Below are 27,449 nucleotides of genomic sequence, written 5' to 3' on the forward strand. Positions count from 1 at the left end.
TTGAGGTCAAAAGGTGGAATTTCAGGCCTGATGTGCATTGGCAAGGCTGGGGGGCGTAGCATGGCATGGCATCTGCCTGCAGTGTAGCCAGTTTTAGCCAGTGTAAGCTCCAACATTCATTAAAATCTTTTATGTTTAGAAGGACTGGCATTTTTCTATGAAGCTTTATATCAACAGAGCTGCATTGAGACTTTTGATGCATTACGTGTACAGACTGGCAGCCCTGTAAATAAGGATAAGTGAATACACGGTAAGGAATTTTGAATCGATGGCAGATATTGGCAGGGCTTCATATGGGAAAGTAGAGATAGTTCAGGCTCACAGCTGCTCCTGGATGCGACTCTTACTCTTGGGGGAGTTCTGCGCCAAAAACTTAAAAATTCCGCAAAATTCTGCATCTTTTATTTGTCAAAATAACACAATATAATCACCGTGGTTTCAGTTATTTAGGTCATTTACTTAACTACAATACAATGGATGGATAATGGGAGTGGGGAGCATTGGAGGAAATCCCCTACCCTCCTTGCCTAATCGTAATGTAGCTAGGTTTGACCCTTTATTTCTAGTTATTAGTCAACAAATATATGCATCCATATGCTCAGTTTTACATCATAGCCAACTGAAGAGCAAGTGAGGGCTGGAGAATCAAATTCACAACTTATTGTGGCTACTGACCATCTCCAGAGAGGTCAGTAGCAAACAGTTCATGGAGTACATTTTGATAAGAAATTTTTTCAGTCCAAAAGTTTAGACCAGTTCTAACCACTAAAGCATCCTAAGTATTTATAAGGCCATACTGTCAACTCTGGCCATGTAAAGGAGCCTTAAAACTTTTACACCTGTTTTATGCTCCTGGGTGAATTCACAAGACAAAGGGAAGAATTCATTAAGCAGGCAGGCTGCTACATTCTGCTCTGCCTGAGGGGACAACCTGCGCCACACCTATCTCCTTAGACACACCCTGAAGCCCTGTCCTTCTATGCTGAGCATGCCCCAATAGTGAGCGAGAGGAACAGAGTATGTGTGTCTCTCTCTCTCTCATGCACAATTGCCCACTACTTCACATGCCCCCAGTGGTGATTTACGTCTCTATTGGCTGCTCCAGGCACCCAAACCAACCTGCCTGGTTTTTGGCTGCTAGGGAGGGGCACATGACTGCTCTTGCAGCTTCCCTTTGCTCCCCCATCAGAAGTCATTTTTCTGCGGGAAAGCAAAGAAATCTGAAGGGGACATGAATTCTGCGCATGCACAGTGATGCAGAATTCCCCCAGGAGTAGACTCTGAACGCAGCACAAGGTGATGGAAGCAGAAGCAGGTTTGAGAAAGGCAGATGAAAGCAAGGGACCATGAAAAATCTATAACAATAAAACAAGTCTCAGCTCATGTCCTCACTAAATCACCTTATTGTCCAGGGTTTGGATTCATCTTTGGGATTTGGCAAAGTCACTTGTTTCTGATCTGAGTCACACAGATCCACTGTTCTGTGTACATACTCTAGTATCAAACCTACAGAACAATGGGTGGTATTACACTGGAGGCCTTGAGCGACTGAGCACTGGCTTCCTCCATGCATTCCCAGGAACGATGCCTTTTTCCTTTGACCAGTGTTGGACTTACAGGTTCCCTCAGTTGTCCAATGGGGCAGTACTGACTTTTTTTTATTCTGTATTTGTACAGTGCCTAGCACAATGGGATCCCAGAATATAACTAGGGCTACTAGGTGCTTTAATAAAACACAAAACAAACAACAATTATGTCCCCTTCAGACCCGACTGCTGAGAGAGAAGAGGAAAAATTACCTCCCTCACTCTCATCCCAGAGTGAGAGAGATATTGGCCCAGCTTCTGAGTGACTAAGTCAGCACAAGCCTGTGGAGAGGCAAAATCATGGAGGCCCAAGAGACCATTGCATTGCTTGTGCCTAATTCTAGCTCTGTCTTTGGTACAACTCTATTTTCCCATACATCAACATTCTCTTCCAAGGCGGCAATATTACCCCATGGGCCCCAGCTTGTAAATAGAGAGCCTCACTTGGAAAGGGCAGCGGCGTTCGTCTACTGGAGGCCAAAAGTTCTTGGCCTCCCTCCTGTCTCCAGCATGGCAGCAGTGTACAATGCAATCCATTCGACTTCCTCCAAGAATATTTCCTACCTGTAGGTTCTAGTGTCTTTGATGACTTAACTGCTCAGGCAGGACATGCTAAATATCATCGCTTACAGATGCTTCTGATGTCTACGGGGAGCAGGATCCCTTCCTGACCTTTTCTCTTGCTATTTTGATAGTTTTGTTCGGTATTTCTCAGAGCTACTCCTCACCATTCCATACACACAAAGGAGGTCAAACAAGCAGAAGTGGCTTGTGCCAAAGGCTTCAGCCTCCTCCAAGCAAAGCATGAAAATGAAAATATTTGTGCTTGTGACATGCAGCAAAGAAAGACAATACAAGCCTTTCACTCCAATTGATTTACCCACCAGCCATCTACACAAACTAGGATAAAAGCAGCATTTCAGCCTATATTACGGCAGCTGGGCTCTGCAGGCAGCACAAGAGAAAGAGCTTTAAAAGCAATTGAACCAGCCCCAGAATCTTGTGGGGTGGGGTGGAATTGGGAGGTTATTTCATATTGTGCAGTTTGGAGACTGAATTTGCTTTAGACGCTTCTGGGTTAAGATGCTCGGCTCTTTTGGTGACCAAGACAAAAAATTAAATGAAATAACTTGGAAAATTAGCCAGTCTAGATCATTGTTAGGAAGATGTATTTCTCCCCTCATTCCCCCAATGTTCCCTGCAGTGAGCTTTATGGACTTGCCGGGCATCCGTATTCTCCAAAGGCAACAAATTCCGTTAAGTGGAGGTCAGTCCAGCTGACCAGAGGCATGCTCGTTCCCTCCAGGTCACCAAACTTGAACATAGCGTGATACAAAGGGATTGAGCTATTAATTTTCAAATCAAATCACACTGGCAGTATATTTATTTACCTTAAAATATATTTACAGCATCAGATGTTATGATTCCGTCAAATGCAACATTTCTCAGCCAGGGTGATCCACTCAGGCAGAAAAAAAAGTTCAACTTTGTCTATGCACCAAAAGGATCTTTCTCAATGAAGATGATTGATCTTCTAAAAATGATACCTTCATATTAAATTAAAACCAAAAGAGATGGTTTGAAATAAGCTCACAACAGAAAAACTCAATAGAGCAATGACAAAGGCTAAGGCAAACAAGTAATTAAACTGGGACTTTAGCATTAAATTGCAAAACAAGTGAAAACTAACAGAGAGACTTGGAATGGAATTGTAGTTTTGTCTTTAGTGCATTAAATTATGTTGCATGGTCTGTAACAGCAAAAGTATAAGGGACAAAATAAATCAATAGCAAACAATTAATTTTAGCCGGCAGCATTCTTATTTACACAGCTCAGTGTTGCGTTTGCTGAAAAGAATTTTCTACTTGGAAATATTCATTCCTTCTCTATCCGCAGCATCGTCAATATGTAAATCTTGGCAGCAATCCTGTTAGGCAGACAAAGCTTGAAACTCTCTTTTCCTTCTTCATCCATAGCAAAGGACACCAAAAGATGTGATTTCATGGCTTTATATTTAAACCATACCAATTTGGTTATTGAGCTAACTGATCTGGTTTTCTTTTGGAACACACCTTACCTAGGAAAATGGGTCAGCACAAATCAATCACAATTAAAGAAGACACTCCATTCTAAGTACAATATTGTACCTTTTATTTGGGAAGTAGCACAAGTTGAAGGTGCAATGTTAGTCTATGGTCCAGGTTCACCACTGACTCGACATGGGACACCTTGGGGGTCAACTCTCTGAGTCAACTGACCCATATGAAAAATGGGTAAAGTATTTGCTGAACTCACAGGAGCTAAGTTCATGCTTCTAAATCTCTAAGATCCTTCTATAACAAGGGCAACAAGAGCACAAAGAATTATTCATTTTGGAATGTCCGCCTTAAATATTTGAAGATAGTTGGGGAGGAGGATGTAATAATCAACAGTCAATACATCCACCAGAACACTGAAGTTTCACTATTCATCCATTTAATTATATCATTCTGGTTACATAATATGTTTTTTCTTCCTGATGGGATGGACACAAAAGAGGTTTAGTTGCAAAGGAAAAAATGTTATCTAAAGACCCATGTGTTCAAAGATGCTTTCTCAAACAGAATTCGGATTCATAGCATATGAGGGTAGTAACTATATTAAAGTAAATCAAACATTATTTTTATGACTTCTGAAGCGAAGGTTGAGGTGAGCAGAGAAGGATCAGAAACAGATATAATACTAAGGTCACTTGTCAACCTTATTAGACTACCAAACAGGTGAGAATTTTAGAGAGAGTAGACATGAGGCTCCAAAATATATTTTGTATCTCTCAATATCATCCCCTGGTAGGCCTGAAAAAATTGTGAAGGGAACGGTTATGAAAAACTTCAAACCAGGCTTCCTTCTGTAGGGCATAGTCCAATTAAATTTTGTATTCAATCTGCCTCCATGACTTTACCTTAGGTTCATAGACATTGAAAGGATAAGTCTGTTCATGGTCAAAAGACAAACTCAATAGCTATAACAATCAAATTAGTAAATATGGAGACAGCCTCTTTTGTACCCTATTCATTCCTTCCCTGTTCCAGTAATGCTGCTAAAAAGTTAGGTAAAACAGTCATGTTTGCATTCTTGGCACTGTCATGTACAGGTCATGATAGGCACTGTTGAATTTTTAAGCTGTACAATGCTGCCATCTTGTGGTAATACTAAATAAAACACTGGGACAGAGCCAGATTTAATGTATACTAACTGTGACAACCCTGGCCATAGAAGTAATGCACGGGAAATGGTTTATAGCTCCAAATTTCTTGGCATCCTTGGCATTCTTGGCATCCAAACTCTACAGTGCATGCTCATCATTAAGACAACTGGGGATCTGTGTTATAAAGATACTGTGGGTATCACATCTTAGCTCACAATACCCCAACAGGATACAGTCCTCTTTCCTGGAAAGCCGTGATACTGAAAAGGATGTAGTGGTCCTGGGGAATAACCAGCTGATCGTGAGCTTCCAGTGCAATACCATAGCTAAGAGGAATAAAGTAATTCTTGGATGTATAAACAAGGGAATATCAAGAAGGAGTGGGATTGTCTCAGTCTATGGCATTAGTGAGAGCATTTCTGGAATAGTGTGTCCATTTCTAGTGCCCACACTTTAAAAAGGATATTGAAAACTGGAAAGGGTTCAGAAAAGAGCTACAAGTGATTTGACGCCTGGAAAACCTGCCTTCCAGTGACAGACCCAAGATGCTCCATTTATTTCGCTTATCAAAGAGAAAGGAAAGAGGTGACTTGATGACAGGCTGTGAGTACCTACAGGGAGAGACAAAATCCGATAGTATAGGGTTCTAATCTAGCCAAAAAGGCATAACATGATCCATCTCTGGAAGCGGAGGCTAGATAAATTCAAACTGGAAATAAGGTGCATATTTTTAAAAGTGAAGGCAATTAACCATTAGAGCAACTTACCTTGGAATGTGGTGCATTCTCCATCACTTTAAGGCCTTAAATCAAGACTGGATGTCTTTCTAAAAGACATGCTCTATTTCAACCAGAAGTTATGGGCTCTATGCAGAAATCACAGGGTGGAAGTCTCTGCCCTGTGTTATGCAGGAGGTCAGACTAGATGATCATAGTGGTCTTCTTTGGCTTTAGAATCTATGATCTACATTTCAGACCCTTGATTTTGCTGGCATCCACCATGGGTATCTACCTAGATGACTCTGCTAATGCATATTTCAGAGGTTAGCTCTTTTATTTCTGGGTGAATTTTTAGCCCCAATGTTCATAAGGACTAGCAGGAGGCAAATCCAGGGCAAATTTCACCTTAGATCTGCCAACAGTCCTGTCCTCACACACACAGCCCTTTCTCTCCTCTCTCCCCTAAGCAGAAGCACTAATTGTGTTGTGATTATGAAGATGTGGACACCATTAGGGGTAGTCTAGTGGCCAAGATGAACCTCAAAAGGTTTGAATGATTAAATCAACTTCCAACCACTACCAAAGTGTTCTCTCTCTAAACCATTCAGCTGTCCCTCATACAAAATGTTTTATTCCTGAGTGAGAGGTAAGGTTTGTGCTGGATGTTCTGTTATGAGAGGAAAGGGTTTTTTTCCCCTTAAAGGCACTGGGATGGGACGCAGGAGATGCGGATTCTGTTTCTGCCACAGAAAGCATGTGTGACGCTCTATGCCACAATTCAATAGCTGTAAAATAGAAATACTATTCCCCTACCTTTTTGAAATGTTGTGAGGATAAATCCATTACTGCATATGATGTGCTCAGACACTAGAGTAATGAGTACCGTACAAAACCTATAATTAAACAAAAATTAGTTCAGTCCCATCACTAGTTGAGATTATCAAACTCTTTGCATGTGTGATTGACAACAGAGCTCAACAAAGGGGTCCAAAAATGAAAGACTGGCACATTAACCTAATGCAGCATGTAAGGCTTTTATACAAAAACAGTTAAGGCCAGCCAAGAATCAATTGCAGGTCTGAACTTCTAATAAATGCATCAGATACCTTAATGTACACAAAGGAGGTTAGTACTCAGACTGGGACATCATTTAAGTCAGCTGTCCTAAAAAGACTCCTTTTATAGTCGGTTCCACATCTCCTGTATTATTATTTATTGAGAGAGAGACATAGCACGCACATGATGTGGAGGGGGAAGCCTACTTCCTTTTGTAGCATTTGTCACTGAGACAAATGCAGCCTGCAGCATGGCACCTTTGATTCTGCTAACTTAGAACACCCAGCTGTGATGCTCTATTGGGTGTAAATAATGGGCTAGTTTCCAGCTTCCTTTGTTTTCAATGTTTGTGTTTAACCTCCTCCATTTGATGGGAAGGGCAGATGAGCCAAAGATGGGACCTCCTTAAATCACACAATGAGGAGGGGAATTGTTACTCGTGGTTAGCTGACATTTTGTCTGTGGGTAGAGAAACTGCAGTGAGTTTACCAGTTTTGGGGCAGTTGCTGGTCTGTCAACATGCAGAGAACTCTGTCCCATCAGAGTTTAACCTTGGCTCACCTTTAGGATATGCCCATTATCTCATTATGCATTTCTCCTGAAAGGTGTATTTGGAAAATAAAGGGCTCAATCAGCAGAAGCATAGGAAGAAAATCCTTTCACATTTGAAAAAACCCATCAAGGTACAACAGCTAGGAAACCAGCATGTGGATCATTGGGCACCAAAGAGGGAGAACAGAAATTCAACCTGGATATACTGACAACTTGATAGGTTTCAGAGTAGCAGCCGTGTTAGTCTGTATCCGCAAAAAGAAAAGGAGTACTTGCGGCACCTTAGAGACTAACAAATGTATTTGAGCATAAGCTTTCATGAGCTACAGCTCACTTCATCGGATGCATGCAGTGGAAAATACAGTGGGGAGATTTTATATACACCGAGAAGATGAAACAATGGGTGTTACCATACACACTGTAATTAGAGTGATCAGGTAAGGTGAGCTATTACCAGCAGGAGAGAAAAAAAACTTTTTGTAGTGATAATCAAGGTGGGGCATTTCCAGTAGTTGACAAGAACAGTAGGAGGGGAAGTAAACAAGGGGAAATAGTTTTACTTTGTGTAATGACACATCAACTCCCAGTCTTTATTCAAGCCTAATTTAATGGTGTCCAGTTTGCAAATTAATTCCAATTCAGCAGTCTCTTATTGGAGTCTGTTTTTGAAGCTTTTTTGTTAAAGAATTGCCACTTTTGGGTCTGTAATCGAGTGACCAGAGAGACTGAAGTATTCTCCGACTGGTTTTTGAATGTTATAATTCTTGACGTCTGATTTGTGTCCATTTATTCTTTTACATAGAGACTGTCCGGTTTGGCCAATGTACATGGCAGAGGGGCATTGCTGGCACATGATGGCATATATCACATTGGTGGATGTTCAGGTGAACGAGCCTCTGATAGTGTGGCTGATGTGATTAGGCCCTATGATGGTGTCCCCTGAATAGATATGTGGACACAGTTGGCAATGGGCTTTGTTGCAAGGATAAGTTCCTGGGTTAGTGGTCTTGTTGTGTGGTGTGTGGTTGCAGGTGAGTATTTGCTTCAGGTTGGCGGGCTGTCTGTAAGCAAGGTCTGGCCTATCTCCCAAGATCTGAGAGAGTCCTGGGTCGTCCTTCAGGACAGGTTGTAGATCCTTGATGATGCGCTGGAGAGATTTTAATTGGAGGCTGAAGGTGATGGCTCGTGGCGTTCATATCTATGACAGCAAACTCAGCTGTCATAGTGGACTAAAATGAAACATGGGATCAGCGGTCATGAAGATTACAGCTGCCTTTATTTTCTATTATGCCTTGGGCCAGGTATCATCCAACAGTTGATACAATGTTTTATAAAAGATGCCAGATGTACCCTACTTAGGTAGAGAGAAACTAAGATGCCATGGATAAGGGCACTGTTTCCCAAGCGAATCCCCATTTCATACACTCATTGCACTGGGCCAGCCTATCCTCTACAGATCAGCCACATATGGATGGGCCAATCTTACTCTCTGAGACAGGCTAGCTTTGTCAGAGGTTGCTAATCATGTCTGCATCAGAATTATGGCTGGTTCAGTGATCAATGTTTCACCTCTCATGGCAAAATTAACATAATTTCCAATTACAGCACCAGTAGATAACTCCCTCTTTTGTAGAAGATGCCCAGAAAAGGTTGATTTCAATGGCACTGAAGCACATTCTTGAACATGGATCGATGTAAATACATGCTTAAGTGATAAATTAAATCAGAGTCTGTGGGTGAAATCCACCCTTTCCTACACAAAACCAGTGACAGGGCTTCATGTGGGGACCCATGGAGGGTGTGAAAGGGAAAGAATTCTCCTCTGCAATCTGTGGACATGGTACAGTGCAGCCTCTCTATGAATCCTGCATCAGTCCATAGACTGGAATAGATTCCTCTGCCCCCTCCATGACCCCTATGTGGGAACTGCAGGCCACAGGATCTGGGTATATGTGGACCCAGACCCTACCCCAGGCTGACCACTGCTCCCCTTGCCTCTTAAGGATAGTTCAGAGCTCCCTCCATGGCACCCAGGGATCACAGAAGCACAGAGAGCCATGAGCAGGCCTCTTTGCATTGGGGTAAATTTTACCCTCAGAGAAGATTAGATCCATGACAACTGTTGAAAACCTTTAAGTGTCCAACCTTTAATGCAACATCCACTGTGATGACATGGAACCTGGTGCATCCATTTGGTGCTGCAGTGGAGGCTGGTTGTAAGGGTAGAATGAAGCACTGCCTTGCATTGATTTGTGTATTATAAATAAAGCGTTCCTGATACATCAGTAAGTCAAGCTAGAACAGCACCACACTGACTTTACCTTGCGAGGGAGAGACTGAAAGGTGAGGGGTTTTTTTTAACCACACTGTAACTTGTGCAAGCTGGTGAGACACATTATCAATATATTTTCTTTTATTGTAAAGCATTAGGAACTGGTCCACATGAAATACAATACGTGAGATAAGCAATCCACACAAAGTTCCTGCAACTGTGCCTTAAATTATATACACAATGTGATCTCAGTGTCTCAACTTAAAGGCAACTTACGGCCTGTCTGTACCAAACTTCTGCATTAATGTAGACCATGGGGTTTTTTTGTCCCCCCTCCCCCGTCCACTTCGTAGCTTAAAGGAAGATCTTTCAGCTGAGCTTTTCCAGCAGAAAGAATTTCCATCTCAACTGTTCTTTTTGAAAGGAAGGTTACAGAGCTATCATTCTGATACCAACCTGTGTTGCAGTATCTCCCTTGCATAATACAGGAAGTTGTTTCCATAGAAATATCTTCTTACATCAGTATCTACAAGTCACCTAATTCCTCCTTTCTAGACCTCTTACACGATCCATTAAAATCTTTCCAAAGCAGGGAAATAACTAGGCTCGACTGCTATTTAATTTCTTGGAAGGAAACAAAAGAAAAGAACAATTAAAAGAACAATAGTTTTTTGTTTTTTTTTTAAAAGATTCTGAATATTTGCCTTGCAAAACCCTTGTAACTAATCTGGAGAAATCTCAGTGTGGTTAGAGATTATGACTAGTTTAGTCTATTATTTTAGCCTTTTATGACTGCACAGTGGATCTTGCTCCTTGAGTGAGGGAATTAAGGCATCATTCGGAGATGCTTAGCAGTCTTGTCTTCCAGCAGGCCCATAGTCCTTGCTCTTTTCCTAGATCCCTTACATTGCTGCGTATCAGCTGTACCTTGACTAAAGTCCTCCTCCTTGGGAATTTGCAGGTGTAATGTCCTTGCTTCTCCTGCTGTGTTACCTTTGTCGTCTCTGGCTTCTTGTGCCACTTTCCTAATATCAGGAATACATTCACCTCCCTGAAATTAGAACCAAGACACAAGGATCATCCTGGTATTATGAAAGGTACATATATACCGTGTAAAAACTATGATGTGACCTTAATCCAAGATGCCCTTAGAAACAAAAGGGACCCCAAAACATAGCCATTTTGTTTATATATAATAGATTCCTGATGCTCTACACAAATACTCAGAACTGTCTGTATTAAGAAAACAACAAACTGATTTAGTTCAAGTAATCGTTCGGTGGCAACCTAAAGGGGAGGAGTAAACACAATAACCATGGTTCTTAATTTTACTCTGTTTTGTTTCTGCCCCTCTCATTATTTATTATTTGATGAGCTTCATTATTTTGATTTGTTTCCTTGAGTATATTTTATTGTGTTTATGGAGAATTGGTCCATTCCAATTGCCAAGATGATTTTAGGCCACGATCCTGCAATGAAGTGTGTGGGGGCAGACGCCCAATGTAAGCAATTAAAAAGAGGGCGTTCTAATTGCAAAGTACTATGCAACCACTCTACCTACTATGTATGCAGGTCAGTTGAGAAAGCCAGTACCAGACCTGCTGTTGTAGCATTCCAGCTCCGTTACAGTTCCTATACCTCAGTGAGGAACAAAGTAAAAACTTTCACATATGATGGTCATTTCATCACCTAGCCCCCAGAGCAATTACAGATTAGCCATATAAATCAATGGCCCAGTGATAGAAGATCATCCATGTTTATTTGTGTCACTCTCTCCTATTTAGGCTCCCTAACTCACTAAGTAGGGGGAAAATGTTTATGAAAAAGAGGATCATAAAATGATAAACTAATCACGTACCTCATTCATCGGGCCTGCATCTAAGCATATGGGTTCATCATCCTGAGCTCCCTCTATATGACAGCCTCCTTCCTCCTCTGAAGCAGTCTGACTAACTGTGTTTTCTAAGGGCAAGATCATAATGAAAGAATGTTGGCACAACTTCCATAGCAACAGTTTTATCAAAAAAATACCTACAAAATGCTGTCCTCATACAATTTCAGTCCCGCTCCTCCAATTCTGACAATTAACCACACAGCCCAGTAACAACAAAAAAACCCTTGTGCAATAGGTGGCAATGCCACAAAAGACAAATGCATAGGTTTGGTCAGAAGAACCCCATTTTCTGATAGCCACTTGCACCTGAAATATTTGCAGGTCCATCTATCTGAATGTGCAGAAAACCCACACCTGGCATTTTCACACACAAAATTTTCTGCTTGTAAATATCACATCATCTACCTGCAAACAGATGCATCTGTTAGTGCTGTAGATGCAATTTGAACAGTTAGCCCTCAGTTTTCACACCCGCACTTCTTGCCAGGTATAAATTACATCTGAAAAAGTTTTTAATTACATTTGCCATTTCTGAGCCTCCACTATCTTGACATAAAGGGTCCTGATGTGCAACAACAGCATGTCAGGCTAATTTTGGGGTGACTGTAAACTTCCATCCTTTCTGATTATTTCAGAAGAATTGTAATGGTTGAGACTGAAGCACGGCGTCTAATATTTCCAGTGCCCAACAAATTAGCTCTGACTGACTCTGATTTTCTGACTATTAATTGGGGTAAAATGAGTGCAGAGAGACCAGAAAAATAAATTATTAACACTGCGCTTATGTCCCTATCCTCTTCCCAGATAGCATTAAAAATCTCAGGATATTCCTCCATCGGCACATGAATGTCTGCACTAAAATGTCATTGAAAACCTTTCTAGCCTTAGGTTGAAAGTTTGTTCCGCTAAATGGAATCCATTTCTCAGAGAGTTCACTGGTCTGTAAGTTGCCTGTTAGACAATAAAAGGTACTTTTCATGATTCCCAAAAGCCTGGAAAGCAGTTATTTCCCACGGAATCTGCTTTTCTTTTCACTTGCAGTCAGGGCTGGTGCAAGCATGTTTCGCGCCCTAGGCGAAACTTCCACCTTGCGCCCCCCCCAGCCCTGCATCAGCTCCCCGCCCCCCCCTCGCCCTGAGGTGCCCCCCCGCGGCAGCTCCGCAGCCCCCCCTCACCCTGAGGTGCCCCCCCTGCGGCAGCTCCCTGCCACCCCCTCTCTCGCTCCCTCCCCTCGGCCCAGGGAGCTGTGCGCCAACTCCCCGCCGCCCCCTCCCTTGGCCTGGGGAGCCGTGCGGCAGCTCCCCACTACCCCCTCCCTCAGCCCGGGGAGCCGCATGCAGCAGCTCCCTGCCCCAGCTCCGCCTAGTTCGCTTAGTGGTTGCACCGGCCCTGCTTGCAGTGCGGCTGTAGCCATATTGGTCCCAGGATATTAGAGAGACAAGATGGGGGAGGTTCTATCTTTTATTGGAATCACTTCTGTTGGTGAGAGAGACAAGCTTTGGAGCTTATCCAGAGCTCCTCTTTAGGACCTGGACCAATAAAAGACAGTACCTCCCCCACCTTATCTTTTCACATTCACTTTATTTTTGTAGACCTTACATACTTTCACTCAATTACTCTAGAACTGCTCATTTCAGTGCCTGATTGGTTCAGCAAGTAGAAGCCTCGCTGCATATTCATCTTAAATTATTTTCACATTTCAGCCAGCCTCTGTAGGCAAACGCTGCTGCTTCTCTGTTACTGGAACTATTTGATATAAATTAACCTTGGCTGATTTTTCAACAACAATTAAGTGAAAATTTCCAGTTCCATGTATGATGCACCAAGGAATTTCTTTTTATCGCTATACACTGATAAAAATTCAACAAACATGTTGAAAAGAACATATCCATCTAGGTTTCCCTTCTAACACATATCTACAAATGTGTGCATACCCAAATCTACGAACCATTTCTGGTTCATCTGTGCTGCCACTAGATGCCGCTCTATATCCTTGCAAAATTAAAATTCTGATCTCAGGTTTGTTTGAACCTTTCTGGAACACATCTTTCTGTAAAAGCCCTACAACATTATATGACAAGAATTTATTCCTGACTCTGAAAAACTACATAGTATGCAGCAGAAGAGCTGCACAGTTACAGCTATTAAATAGCTTTCTTCTACAGTGCCTAGTACTGTGGAACGGGGGCAGAAGGGTTGTTCAAGAAGCCCAGAACAGGATGGGGAGCTCACTAATCTTGGTGGCTGTTGTCATATGTACCAACATTATTTGGTGATGCTGAACTACATTGCCTCATGCTGGCGGGATGCAGCAAGGGGGAAGAGAACACAGAAGAATTAGATCCGAAAGACATTCATGTCCTCAAATAAGCCTATAGAGATCCAAGCAAACATCTGGGTGCAGAGTTGGGTAAAGGCACACCTCAAGAGCTCCATTCTATGACGTATCATTCGCCTCCCTTTTCTCCTGCAAAAGCATGGTGCTAGTAACTTAGACTCCAATTCCAGTCTCCCTTAGCAGGGACGGAGTCTGGGGAACCATGGGGTGGGGGTAGGGGGAGAGATCTTCCTGTAGAGGAGATGGATGAGGTGCACCTGAGCTGGGAGGAGCTGCTGCTTATCCTACTACTAGCAGAAAGTATGATGCCCCATAAAATTCTTTTGCTGCTACCTCACCAGCCAAGAGGGGGAGTGCTGTGGGATCAGCACTTCTTCCAAGCTCAGTGAAAGTTGGGGAAGTTGTCCCTCTCTTTGTAGTAGGTACTATCTGTCCCATGCTCCCCTTTACATTAACTCCTGTACATGTAATCTACCATGCACTGGGAGATACACACACATGCTATACACACACACACACTCTCTCTCATAGATTTTATATATAATATAAATATATATGTATATCTAATACATATATTACAAACACCTTGTTGTTTTTAACATTCCATTTCTATGGTAGTTGGAAGTTCCACTGAAGATGGTCAAGTTAAAGCCAACTCAGCACATTCACCCTCTAGGAAAGGGATCACTGACGAGCTATAAGCCATAAGCTGAGAATCTTTTTAAAAAGCATATTTTACTATTTGTTGCCAAGCTAACTTATTTCTGTCATTTTCCACTATGGAGATATAGCACATTACAGCTCAGAGGTTATAGAAGAGGGACACATATATGTTTTATACTCTTTCTCTACAGCCTCCACAAATACAAGTATCTCCCCTAAATCCTTTTCTTATTATACAAACAAATAAACCCATCTCTATGGACCATATATGGTGCTAACCTCACTGGGCTAATTGTTGCCCTGGTATAATGCACTGCAATGGGAGTTCCATCCTCTTACACCAGGGCTGCATTTTGTCAGTAGCCCTCGGAGTCTCTGTAATTTGATTTCATTACTTCAGAATCTCTAATCCTGGCCCTGTTTACTAGATATTTTGGCCCTCTCTTGAGGATTACCAAGTACTGTGCTGTACAATAAGGAACACAGATTTTTTTCCCTTCAATTGAACACAAAGGAAGGCGGAACCTTCAAGTTTATGTCATAGAATGGCATGAAAATTGCCTCTGAACAGTGAATTCAGTAACTCTCATCCCCATGGCTCTAGAAATTTTTCTAGTTGCCTTTCAATGCACCTGTGCCTTTTTTTTTTTTTTTTAACATACTAGAGCTGAGATACCTGCTTTGGGGTCTAACCATAGACTTTTTGCACACATACCACCCACCCCGATAGCTGAGAGGTACCTGTCGCTTCTGAGTCAGATAAAAAGACAACGTGCTGAACCGCATGCTTAGCACTTTCTCCACGTGCTGCCAATGAGAGGAAGCAGCATTTTGTCATCATTAAGGAAGCGTAGCTTTTAACTGTGAAGTTTTGACAAGGAGAAGTCCGTACAGTTTGTAACTCACTTTCTGAAAGGGCAGTTTCCAGCTGAATCTTTAACCAGATACTAACACGCTGGCTCCAGTCCCCTGGTGCTTCCACCTCCCACAGTCGATCCTGCTCCTCTGGATGGGTCTGCAAGAATTTCTGGCAAACTGAACAGGAAAACCAAGTGCGGGGCGTGGAGGGGGGGAGAGAGAGACGGGGAAGCATTAGTGAGTTAAGAGTCAGCTGGTGGCACCAAGCGTGAGCCCTCAGGATGTTCTCTCAGAGACCTATTTTTTCTTAAAGGTGTGGTTTTTGGCTGTTTTCTCTCTCTTTCCACCCTTCATTTTCTCTCTCTCTCTCTCTGCTAAGCCTCTCGCACAGCCATGGCATGGAGTCTGAGTACTTATACCTGGCTGGAGGAACCCTGTATGTTGAACATCTATTCAAGGCTACTGAAGTTTCTTAACCAACAACGGGATAATATTCAGAATCTGCCCTGAGCTAACAAAAAAAATAGATGCAGGCTGAATTAAGTCTCCCACTCTGCTCCTTTCTTACCCTATAGTGCATAGATATGGCAGGAGCCTTTTTAAAATATTGGCTAAGTGGTCACTGCCTGGGGTTTATAATGGAAATCCATGTTATCACATTCATAATCTTCTCACTGAGGATAAATAAAGAGTTTTGCTCATTTCTGCCTTACAGAAAAAGAGTACTTTAAGAGGCAGACGACAGGTGTTTATTAACAGGCACGCAATATCTCCCTTTTCTCCTTTAAAGTCCCTTTTTGAAATGCATTGCTTCACAGAGCCTTAATAAATCTTATCCCTCTCTGCAATGAATTGTTATCAAATGAGACCATTGAAAACAATAACTCATGCAACCAAAATTAGTGCTTGAACCTCGCTGGTCATATGTTGCATACTGGGGTCAAGACCACAGGCTCTTTTGAGCAGGGACCATATCGCTAAAGTATTCAGCACAGAACTGGAGGTATACAAACAATAAACAAAGTATGTACACCAAGTGTGGCTTGCAGAATCATAGTGAGCATTAATTAGCAGGACATCTTGGGAAGAAATTAATGATAGCCCTGTCCCTCTCTCTAACGTGAGACTACTTTCTGGTAAGCATTCAGGGGCTTTTACTTATTGGGGTGAATGAGGAAAGCCTGAAACAGAAGGAGCTGACAGAGACAACAGATGTAGCTGAGGTAAAGGTATAACTTTCATGAGAAACCTTGGTCCTATTAGTATTCCAGGCGTATTCTGTAGACAAAGAACATTCATATAATTTGGATAAGCATTCAAATTTAGGGCTGTTTATTCATATCAAACCCAAACCCGTCTCCTTTGCAGGTTTTCCTCATTGCTAGTTGCAGAGCCAAAGTGAGGAAACTGCCAACAGGATTTATGCTATTAGTGTATCCCTTTAGGAGTGATGAAGTGTTGCATTTCTGAACTGTTCTGTAAATTAAACAGGGATTTTTAAACCTCTGTCAACCACCTTTCCATGAGGTCCTGCTCATGTCTCCTGACTCAAGTTTTAAGATGATAATCCCTGATCACTCCATGATACATTCTGTCCCTGCATCCTAAGTAGTTCATCATACCATGGAGAGAGTTTGGAAAGCTCACTTATCTTTAATGTTTAACTGGATTTGGTAGTTTTCTTTTTTTTTTTAAATCCCGTCATTCTTGTAAGTAAACATCTGCCTCATAATGAGTAGATCATTGTCATTAATTTTACTTCAGGATAAAAGCTAAATTGATTTCTTCAGCAAGAAACTCTGGGAGAGATAAGTACAGTGACAGCAAAATATTCAGTTCATGGCTTTATTGCTCCTTTTTAGACTTGTACAGCAGAGAGTGGGAATATTATATAAGAAATGCTAGTGAGAACTGCTCACATTTAGTGGAAGGATATTTAGAGGGCACTGGGTTGCAGTCCTCAGTCTAATGCAGAAGAATTTATACCTACTTCAATAAGGCCAGTATTTCACCCTTGGCATTTAATATTTATGTTTACAGTGAGATCCAGAGATCCCAGTCAGGATCAGGGATCGATTGTGCTAGGCACTCTACAAACACAAGCAAAGACAGAGTCCTGGCCCTGAACCTGAGCCCCAAACCTACCAGAGATGAAAAGCTAACTCTTAGGATGTACCACTAGTGTTTATAAACAAATCTCAAAATGCAGCATGTATAAACCATACAATGCATGCCATCAGGGAAACTGTTTTTGTTCGATGGAGAAAAATAATTTCACCTGTATTACTTCTTCCTGTATTAAGAGGACACAGTATCTTCGATAGAGTTGTGGGAAAAGGGAGAGATGTGAATGTATAATATACATGACTATCTATGCATTAGCTGTGCATGGTGTATACATTTCAGATAAACAGAACAGTGTACAGCTATGTGTGTTGAGGGACAGAGAGAGACTAGGGGGAATAAAGGTTTTATTGGTATTAATTAGGGATGACTGTAAAGCCAGGAGTGGCTAACACAGATATCCCAAACAAGTTGCAGTAAGACCCCCATGTCACACCACATCATCAGGTATTTGATTTAAGCCACATATTTAACAAAGAAGTATTTTATACATGTTTTAGAGATTTTAAAAATCATTTTATTCTTAGGACTATTTTATTTAAGCTTCCACCTGAAACTCCAGGCTTGCTTGCGTTACCACGAATCCAACTGTACAGCCACGGAGTGAAAATTATAACTCATTTTAAAAATATATTGTGACTGTTCAAAAGCCGCTCAGAGATTTGGAATGAAAGAAGTACTTCTGACAAGTTGGATTAGGGGGCACGGGTCAGGTGTGGTGCCTGACAAATGCAATTTATCACAAAAGTATAAGGACCACAGATGTGGCATGTGTGTAGTGTGTGCATATGGACATCCACACAATTTCTTCTTTTTCTTTCTTGTCAAACAGCAAGCTGATCATTCATTCTTTGATTCCAAAGCCATTACTCCATTTCTTGGAGATAATTATATAAGAGTGTAAATACCAAACTACCATTCTATCACTCAATATCTTATAAGAACACAGGATTTCCTCCCCACAGGAAGCTACATGTGTCTCTAGAGAGATTGCATGCCAAGGACATTATTTTTGTGTTCACTCCAATGCATTGAACTCTCCTGCAGCCAAGAAGCCGCTTCCAATATTTTTATGAAATGCATAAATTATACATGACCTTTTACCTAATGTTTCCACATCAAGTGTTTTACCTTGGTACATGTCAGCAGAAATAGGGAAGCTGATCCCCAAGGCATCTTCGGTCCCAAAAGATTGACAGAAATCATGCAGAATTTTCATCCCTAGGCCACACCTTCTGTATTTTCTCCGGACAAATACAGTATCCAGAACTGGGAGCAGGTAGCATTGACAGGAGTTAACATCACACAGGCTTCCTGAGAGTACACAGTAAAATAGCTCACTCTTATAACCAATAAATGAAAAGATAAACCACTCTCCAAGCCAATAAACAGCAATAATTGTGGCAGGAGGGGCGCATTAACTTTATTTTACATAGAAGGGAAGTGGGTGTGGCATTCTACAGAGAAAAAAGTTTGAACTCAGACCAAGGAGGTGTCGGATAGAACCCTAGGGAATGCCAAGTTCAGGGAGAAATTTTAGACTCAGAGTTTATGTTTCCTTGCCAACAAAGCCAAACCCCAGTACAAAGATGGAGACAGATACTAACTAAGGGCCTGTGTGTTGCTGAGGCTAAAACAGTGACTCAAGCCTAGCGTCCTGCCTACTGGACCAAACCACTTCTCACTAAAACAGTCAGAAAGTATTAGAGCTTGCCCCAGCACTTCAAACCTTTACTCTGCAGTCATCACCCAGGCTAAACGCCCTCTGCCGTCAAGAGGAGTTATGGTTGAGTACAGACATGCAGAGTCCAAAATTACAATGTTCATATCGATTAACTAAGGGCCTCACTCTGCAAGAATTACATGAGTAGTTCTTTGTATATTATGCACAGAAGTTCAAAATGCCACAAGAAATAGAACCCAAAAGAATAAGAAAACATAAGCATTCAATCATGAAATAATTTATGTTGAGATCAATCTGTTATCTAGCGACTTTGTAGAATAAAAGCACTACAAATGTTTCCTCCTGATGGTTTGTATTTAATCATTTATGAAATGCCCACTGCCATAGTGCCTGGACTCATACAGATTAAATACAACTGAAAATCCATAGAATCATACAAATTAGAGGCCTTTTAGTAGGTCTGCTTGACAATTTTCCATCAAACCTTTCTCCTCTGCCCTGCCCCGCCCCCAATATTTTCATGACAGCATCTTCTTTTCTATTTTTTTCTTTTTTGTCAGAAAACTGAAAAGTTTTTAGTTTTTGATGAAAAGTCAAAATATTTTGTTGAAAATTTTGATGAAAACAAAACATTTTCATTTAAATTTTGCATGAGAGGGGAAAAACATTTTCTCGCCAGCTTTCCCGGTTAATCTAGTGCCTCTCATAGTTAGTTTGTTCCCTACTACACATTTACCAGTGTAACATCCAACTTCGTTTTAAACTACTCAAGTCATGAATCTTCTGCCACTTCTCTTGGGAGTCTCTTTCACAGCATAATAGAACTAATTGTCAGGAGGCTTTTCCTGATATTCAAATTAAGCTTCCCTTCTTTCAGTGTGACCATTTTCTTCTAGCCACCTCCTGCTTGTTATCTTAAATAAGGGCCTGCTTCTGCTCCTGTTGATTTCAACTGGAGTTTTGCCACTAACGCCAACAGAAGTCAGGTCTGACTTTAATTCCTCTCCTACCTTGGACTCCAAATTCAGCAAGACACATATGCATTTGCTTAAATCACAATAAAATCAATGAGACTTAAGAAAGTGCTTGACTTCCCAAGTGCTTTATTGAATACAGACAGGTTTCAGAGTAACAGCCGTGTTAGTCTGTATTCGCAAAAAGAAAAGGAGTACTTGTGGCACCTTAGAGACTAACCAGTTTATTTGAGCATAAGCTTTCGTGAGCTACAGCTCACTTCATCGGATGCATACTGTGGAAAGTGTAGAAGATCTTTTTACATACACACAAAGCATGAAAAAATACCTCCTCAAACCCCACTCTCCTGCTGGTAATAGCTTATCTAAAGTAATCACTCTCCTTAGAATGTGTATGATAATCGAGTTGGGCCATTTCCAGCACAAATCCACGTTTTCTCACCCCCCCTCACACACACACAAACCCACTCTCCTGCACAGGCTGAAATTGTGGAAAAGCAGCATCACTTGCCCCATAACCTCAGCCGTGCGGAACACAATGCCATCCACAGCCTCAGAAACAACTCTGACATCATAATCAAAAAGGCTGACAAAGGAGGTGCTGTTGTCATGATGAATAGGTCGGAATATGAACAAGAGGCTGCTCGGCAGCTCTCCGACACCACTTTCTACAAGCCATTACCCTCTGATCCCACTGAGAGTTACCAAAAGAAACTACAGCATTTGCTCAAGAAACTCCCTGAAAAAGCACAAGATCAAATCTGCACAGACACACCCCTGGAACCCCGACCTGGGATATTCTATCTACTACCCAAGATCCATAAACCTGGAAACCTTGGGCGCCCCATCATCTCAGGCATTGGCACTCTGACAGCAGGATTGTCTGGCTATGTAGACTCCCTCCTCAGGCCCTACGCTACCAGCACTCCCAGCTACCTTCGAGACACCACTGACTTCCTGAGGAAACTACAATCCATCAGTGATCTTCCTGATAACACCATCCCCTGGCCACTATGGATGTAGAAGCCCTCTACACCAACATTCCACACAAAGATGGACTACAAGCCGTCAGGAACAGTATCCCCGATAATGTCACGGCTAACCTGGTGGCTGAACTTTGTGACTTTGTCCTTACCCATAACTATTTTACATTTGCGGACAATGTATACCTTCAGATCAGCGGCACTGCTATGGGTACCCGCATGGCCCCACAGTATGCCAACATTTTTATGGCTGACTTAGAACAACGCTTCCTCAGCTCTCGGGCCCTAACGCCCCTACTCTACTTGCGCTATATTGATGACATCTTCATCATCTGGACCCATGGAAAAGAAGCCCTTGAGGAATTCCACCATGATTTCAACAATTTCCATCCCACCATCAACCTCAGCCTGGTCCAGTCCACACAAGAAATCCACTTCCTGGACACTACAGTGCTAATAAACGATGGTCACATAAACACCACCCTATACAGGAATATAGCGGTCAGCAGGTTTCCGATCTACATGCCTCCAGCTTTCACCCTGACCACACCACACAATCCATCGTCTACAGCCAAGCTCTGCGATACAACCGCATTTGCTCCAACCCCTCAGACAGAGACAAACACCTACAAGAGCTCTATCAAGCATTCTTACAACTACAATACCCACCTGCGGAAGTGAAGAAACAGATTGATAGAGCCAGAAGAGTTCCCAGAAGTCACCTACTACAGGACAGGCCTAATAAAGAAAATAACAGAACGCCACTAGCCGTCACCTTCAGCCCCCAACTAAAACCCTTCCAACGCATTATTAAGGATCTACAACCTATCCTGAAGGATGACCCAACACTCTCACAAATCTTGGGAGACAGGCCAGTCCTTGCCTACAGACAGCCCCCCCAACCTGAAGCAAATACTCACCAGCAACCACATACCACACAACAGAACCACTAACCCAGGAACCTATCCTTGCAACAAAGCCCGTTGCCAACTGTGCCCACGTATCTATTCAGGGGACACCATCACAGGGCCTAATAACATCAGCCACACTATCAGAGGCTCGTTCACCTGCACATCCACCAATGTGATATATGCCATCGTGTGCCAGCAATGCCCCTCTGCCATGTACATTGGTCAAACTGGACAGTCTCTACGTAAAAGAATAAATGGACACAAATCAGATGTCAAGAATTATAACATTCATAAACCAGTCAGAGAACACTTCAATCTCTCTGGTCACGCGATTACAGACATGAAAGTTGCTATATTACAACAAAAAAACTTCAAATCCAGACTCCAGCGAGAGACTGTTGAATTGGAATTCATTTGCAAATTGGATACAATTAACTTAGGCTTGAATAGAGACTGGGAGTGGCTAAGTCATATGCAAGGTAACCTATTTCCCCTTGTTTTTTCCTCCCCCCCAAGACGTTCTTGTTAAACCCTGGATTTGTGCTGGAAATGGCCCACCTTGATTATCATACACATTGTAAGGAGAATGGTCACTTTAGATAAGCTATTGCCAGCAGGAGAGTGGGTTTGTGTGGGGGGGGTGGGGTTTGAGAAAACCTGGATTTGTGCTGGAAATGGCCCAACTTGATTATCATACACATTGTAAGGAGAGTGATCACTTTAGATAAGCTATTACCAGCAGGAGAGTGGGGTGGGAGGAGGTACTTTTTCATGCTTTGTGTGTATATAAAAAGATCTTCTACACTTTCCACAGTATGCATCCGATGAAGTGAGCTGTAGCTCACGAAAGCTTATGCTCAAATAAATTGGTTAGTCTCTAAGGTGCCACAAGTCCTCCTTTTCTTTTTGTGAATACAGACAGTTTGTTTTGGTGTTTACAAATATTTGTAACACTTCCATGGTAGTTATCCTTTCTTCCTAGGCCAATCCCTCCATCTCCCTAATCATTTTTGTTGCTGTTCTCTGAAATTCATTCAGTTTGTTCCATTAAGTTAATCAAAATTTTCCTGGGACTAAAGTGCCCAGATATTAATGCAGTTATTCACATGCAGTTGTACATTAAATCAAAATGACCACAATAGGTTGTATAAACAACCCTCCTCCCTGTACCACCACAACCAGCCATAAATAATCCAGCCATGGTCTATAATCAAGTCAAGCCCAAAAATATACATCTCAGATCGCACTCTGAACACTGGCAGTTTCAGCATGACAAAGTGACTTTAATGCTTCCATAGTTGAGACTTTTGTTGTTAACGGTGAGCATACCCAATGTAATGTACATGCATCTATTGGCCAGAATGTCAGACTTACTCAAGTATATGTGATTATGTCAGCTCTGCCCTGCAAAATATATATTACTAACTGCCAGTCAGTAGAAGCAGCAGCAGCAGAGAGGGGGTAAAATGGGGTCCCACTGGGGCCACCCCTCTCATCAGCAGCCCCCTGGAGCCAGAACTTGCAGGGGAAACACACAAACACACCGGGAAATGAGGACTCGGATCGTGACTATCCCCAACATGTGGTGTAGGGAGAAGCTGCAGAGGAGCTACCCAGACTCTCCAGCCAGCAGGTGCTGCTGCAGAAGCAGCCAAAGCAGGGGCCTTCCAACGTTCAGAGAACTTTCTGTAGTTTTGATTTGACTTTCTCTGTCCTGTGATGATCACCTGTTTGGTCCAACCTTTCCCCTCCCTCCCAGTCTCTTCTTCTCCACTTCACTCCAAATCTGCCCCTCATTAAGCTCTTCTCCTCTGCCCAGACCCCCTCACCCCTCTTCCTCTTCCCTTCACCCTCTCCTTTCACTTTTCTTTTAAGAGCTCATCCCCTCTTAAATCCACTCCCAAAAAATTGTGGCACTAATATGACATTTGCTACTTGTGTGTTCTGCCTCTTCCCCCAGCTTGTCTCTGTCCTGTCTCTAGATCGTAAACCATTCAGGGCAGAGACTGTCTAATATTCTGTGTCTGTACAGTGCCTAGCACAGTGGGGCCCACTCTTGGTTGGTCCTTAAGCACTACCATAATAATAACTGCAAAGAAAACCCCTCCTTTAGCTGGGAGACATCTGTGATTTTGGAACAGAAAGTCCTAAGTTCTTGACCTAATCCTGCACATGCGTGGTTTAACTGGCAATCATGAAGTCCCCACATGTGCATCGATGTATTGCAGTGTGTATTTTTTCTCCTCCATTACAAGGGCAGTCCAAGCATTCAAACGTTCCAGAATCCTGGTCTCTGAAGCACTACAATGGCAGCAGTTTTAGGTGGTTGCAGTTCCCCTTTCCTACTCAAAAGAATAGAGCAGATGGGCAGAATTAAGAAAAGTACGATGCACCTATGTGAGCCAAGAACCTGAGCACACCCTCGCCTTATTGTGGGCTGGCAGCACACCAGAGGTGTTAGACTCTGACAATGTTCGTTCTGGGGAGCTGACGAACTTTTCATCACAAAATTTACAGCTTCTTTGAGTATTGTAGGATTAGTTTCAGGCCCTTCAACCCTGATATTGTCCCTCGGAGATATTTTTGGCATCTCACGTTATTTGTCTCTTACAAATCCCTGAAATCAGATTGAGAGACTGATGTGTAGCCGTCCTAATGGACAGGAGCTGGCTGATCAATTTCTGCGCTCTTAATTTTGTGCTTAAGGAAGACAGACATTTGTAAAGTCTAAGGATATCATAAACAGACTAATCATGAAGACACTCTCTCCTTTTACCCCTGAGCAAACACATGAGAAGAAGCCACCACCCATAGACTTTGGGGTGAAGTGAATTTTGCCTCCAGGGTCCTTTCTAATAGTGGAGCAGGGTCCTAATAAGCTATTGGTGGGCTTGAGTTGAGGTTCCTGTGCACTGTTGGCTTGGACCTTTTTTTCATTGCTCAGCCATATAAAAAGACTGAGTTTTGGGGTGAGGGAAGAGACAAAGGAAATTAGGGCATTGGCAGGAGAGATGGAAGTATTTATGCAGTCTGCCCTTTCAAAGCCTTTGATCTGTTTGGTTAGGTCATGAGTGCCAAATGACCAACTTATGAGCCAGCACAATGGTAAACAGCAATTACCAGGGCAGGAAAGCAGACAGCCATTAGCATTCCCAAACATCCACAAACCAGGAAAAACCCAACCCTGTCCCCACATCTAAGGGGCCCAAAGAAAACAAGGTTGTGCATACTGACTGCATCCCTGCTGAACAAGTTGGCTTTGCACACACAAGTTCACACAGGCCTTCTGCAGGATCAATGCTTATGTAAAGGGTGGGGACTATTTCTGCTGAACAGAACCCAATGTCAACCCGTTGTGTGATGTGAAAAGGGAAGCAAAGATTCTGGCTTCAATAAAATTAAATGAACACATGTCTTGGCTAGTATGTGTTCATTTTATTTTTTATTTTATTTTATTAAAGCTAGAACCTTCAAACTGGTTCAAATATGCACATTAAAAATATTATTGCTAGAAAAGAGTGGGGAAGGGGAACAATTATCCAAAACCAAACTTTTTGCTAGGTGTTAGGCAGGTTAACTTTTTGTTCTGATCTCATTTTATGGACAGAAAATGTATGTGATCAATGGAAAACACATACATAGTATCCCTATGGGATCTAATTCAAGGGGGAAATATCTAAAAGACCAAGTCTACAGAGGTTCATGGGAAAAAGGCTGAAATGGACTTCATCCCACCATGTGGGCAAACACTTCTGGTGTCTGATTTATATTAAATAAAGCCTATCATCCCTTTTGAAGCACCTCAGTAAAATTACTACTAAGCGCTTTTATCATTTTTACAAATATTTACTAATCAGTCCTCATAACAGCCCATTAAGTTGCCATTAGGTCAATTTAGCTAATGAGAAAACAAGGGCTGAGACAGTACCTACATCTCCAATTTTATCAGTCGTCAGTGGTTCCCAAAATGTGATTCACAGAGTTCTTGCTGGAGTTCTGTGGGGAGCCAGCAGGAAATACTGCTGGTTCAACTCCGTGTCTCACAGCTCTCTCTCTCTCTCAGCCCCAGTATATGTTTTTTTACGATTGGTTTGATGGCTGAATTGCTAAAGCTGCCCTCAAGTCTCATACCATGGAGGTCCCAGAGGAAGAGAAAGATACTTAAGACTAAGAAAAGTATGATGCACCTATGTGAGCCAAGAACCTGAGCACACCCTCGCCTTATTGTGGGCTGGCAGCACACCAGAGGCATTAGACTCTGGCAATGTTCGTTCTGGGGAGCTGACGAACTTTTCATCACAAAATGTACAGCTTCTTCGAGTATTGTGGGAACAGTTTCAGGCCCTTCAACTCTGATATTGTCCCTCGGAGAGATTACCACAATACAAATATTAAACAACAAAAGCTAAAGGAACTTCTCTACTTGTAGTTAACCGAAAGACTAAGACACTTTTGTTTAATAGCATATTGTGGCTTTCTGCATCAACTGTTCTTTGCATTATATAATAATAAAATATTATATAGCTCTTTCATTAGTAGACATGAAAACACTTTACAAATGAAGTCAGTAACATTATTCCCATTTTACATATGGGGAAACCGAGGCACAGAGCAGTGACGTGACTTGCCCAAAGTCACAGAGCATGCCAGCGGCAGAGCCGGGAACAGAACCCAGGTCTCCTGATTCCTGGTCTAGTGTTCTGTCCACTAGGACATACTGCCTCCTCATGAATCTTTAACACTCTCCCAATTATTTTGCACTCAAGTGAAGGCAGTAAGATCCAGCTTCAAATATTACCAAATCTAAGCAAACTGAAAACATTTCATGGAATTATATGCGTCAAGTATTATAGTCATTGATCCATAAAAAAACAGGTTTTTAACAAATGTAGAGCATACCATGAAAATCCTGAAAGAAAAATGACAAAGAAACAAGCCGCTTTGGTTCTCCGCACCAAAGTGGCTCCATGGGAAGATCTTTGTTTCGTCTCCTGCAAAATATTCTAACTGTTATGGTTGCCATCTACAAAATAGGGTGTGCAGACTAAAGCAAGGCAGTTTCAGAATTTAGAGGACAGGAAACAATGTTCTTTTCTATTTTTTTTAAGTAGGGTTTGAACTCCTTAACTGCCAGTATGGAGAGCAGAGTTTGGAAGTCACTGACATAGATCAAATTGAAGGCGTTTGTCCTAGTGTAATGCTGACAGACCCTAGTCGTCGGCAGGCAGGATTGAACCGTGGACCTCTGGAGCTTAGTGCATGAACCTCTACCACAAGAGCTAAAAGCCAACTCCCTGTTAACTACAGCTGTACAGCAGACTCATTTAACTCTCTCTAAGTGGTCTCAGTGCCACTAGATGGGACACAACACCACACCAAGAAGGTGTGTGGGTTACACTGGCATGCAACAAAGTGTCTCATCAACATGTTAGTGCCTTATGTCATGTCCCGTCAATCGCCAGAGTACCCAGTGATAAATGCCACGTGCCTCCCACTAAACAGAAATAGGCACATACCGTAGAGGTTAGGTTGGTGAGCTGTGCAGTTGTGAATATAATAAGTCTAAGGCTCATAAAAGATGATAGGTTCAAGGTCTTGGAAAATGAAGTCTTGTGTTTATCCATTCAACAGGTGCAGCATGGTCAGTA

The 27,449-nt window shown here is 42.2% G+C and overlaps 1 protein-coding gene across 4 annotated transcripts in view; it reads right to left on the reverse strand.

The window, feature by feature from the left end:
- Window positions 1–9,371: 9,371 nt before the first annotated feature.
- LOC140895066 (protein FAM169B-like) overlaps window positions 9,372–27,449 on the reverse strand; it is a 51,877-nt gene continuing 33,799 nt past the window's right edge. The window contains exons 6-9 of one of the 4 annotated variants that reach the window (XM_073304251.1): window positions 18,381–18,563; window positions 15,174–15,302; window positions 11,231–11,334; window positions 9,372–10,423 (exon numbers count right to left, since the gene is read on the reverse strand). In XM_073304251.1, the coding sequence (XP_073160352.1) occupies window positions 10,199–10,423; window positions 11,231–11,334; window positions 15,174–15,302; window positions 18,381–18,563 (641 nt within the window). In that variant the 3' untranslated portion in view covers window positions 9,372–10,198. The remainder of the gene's footprint in view (window positions 10,424–11,230; window positions 11,335–15,173; window positions 15,303–18,380; window positions 18,564–27,449) is intronic. The other 3 variants (XM_073304250.1, XM_073304252.1, XM_073304253.1) reach the window with 3 other exon arrangements.

Source organism: Lepidochelys kempii, chromosome 10 (genome assembly GCF_965140265.1).
Source record: "Lepidochelys kempii isolate rLepKem1 chromosome 10, rLepKem1.hap2, whole genome shotgun sequence".
NCBI lineage: Eukaryota > Metazoa > Chordata > Testudines > Cheloniidae > Lepidochelys > Lepidochelys kempii.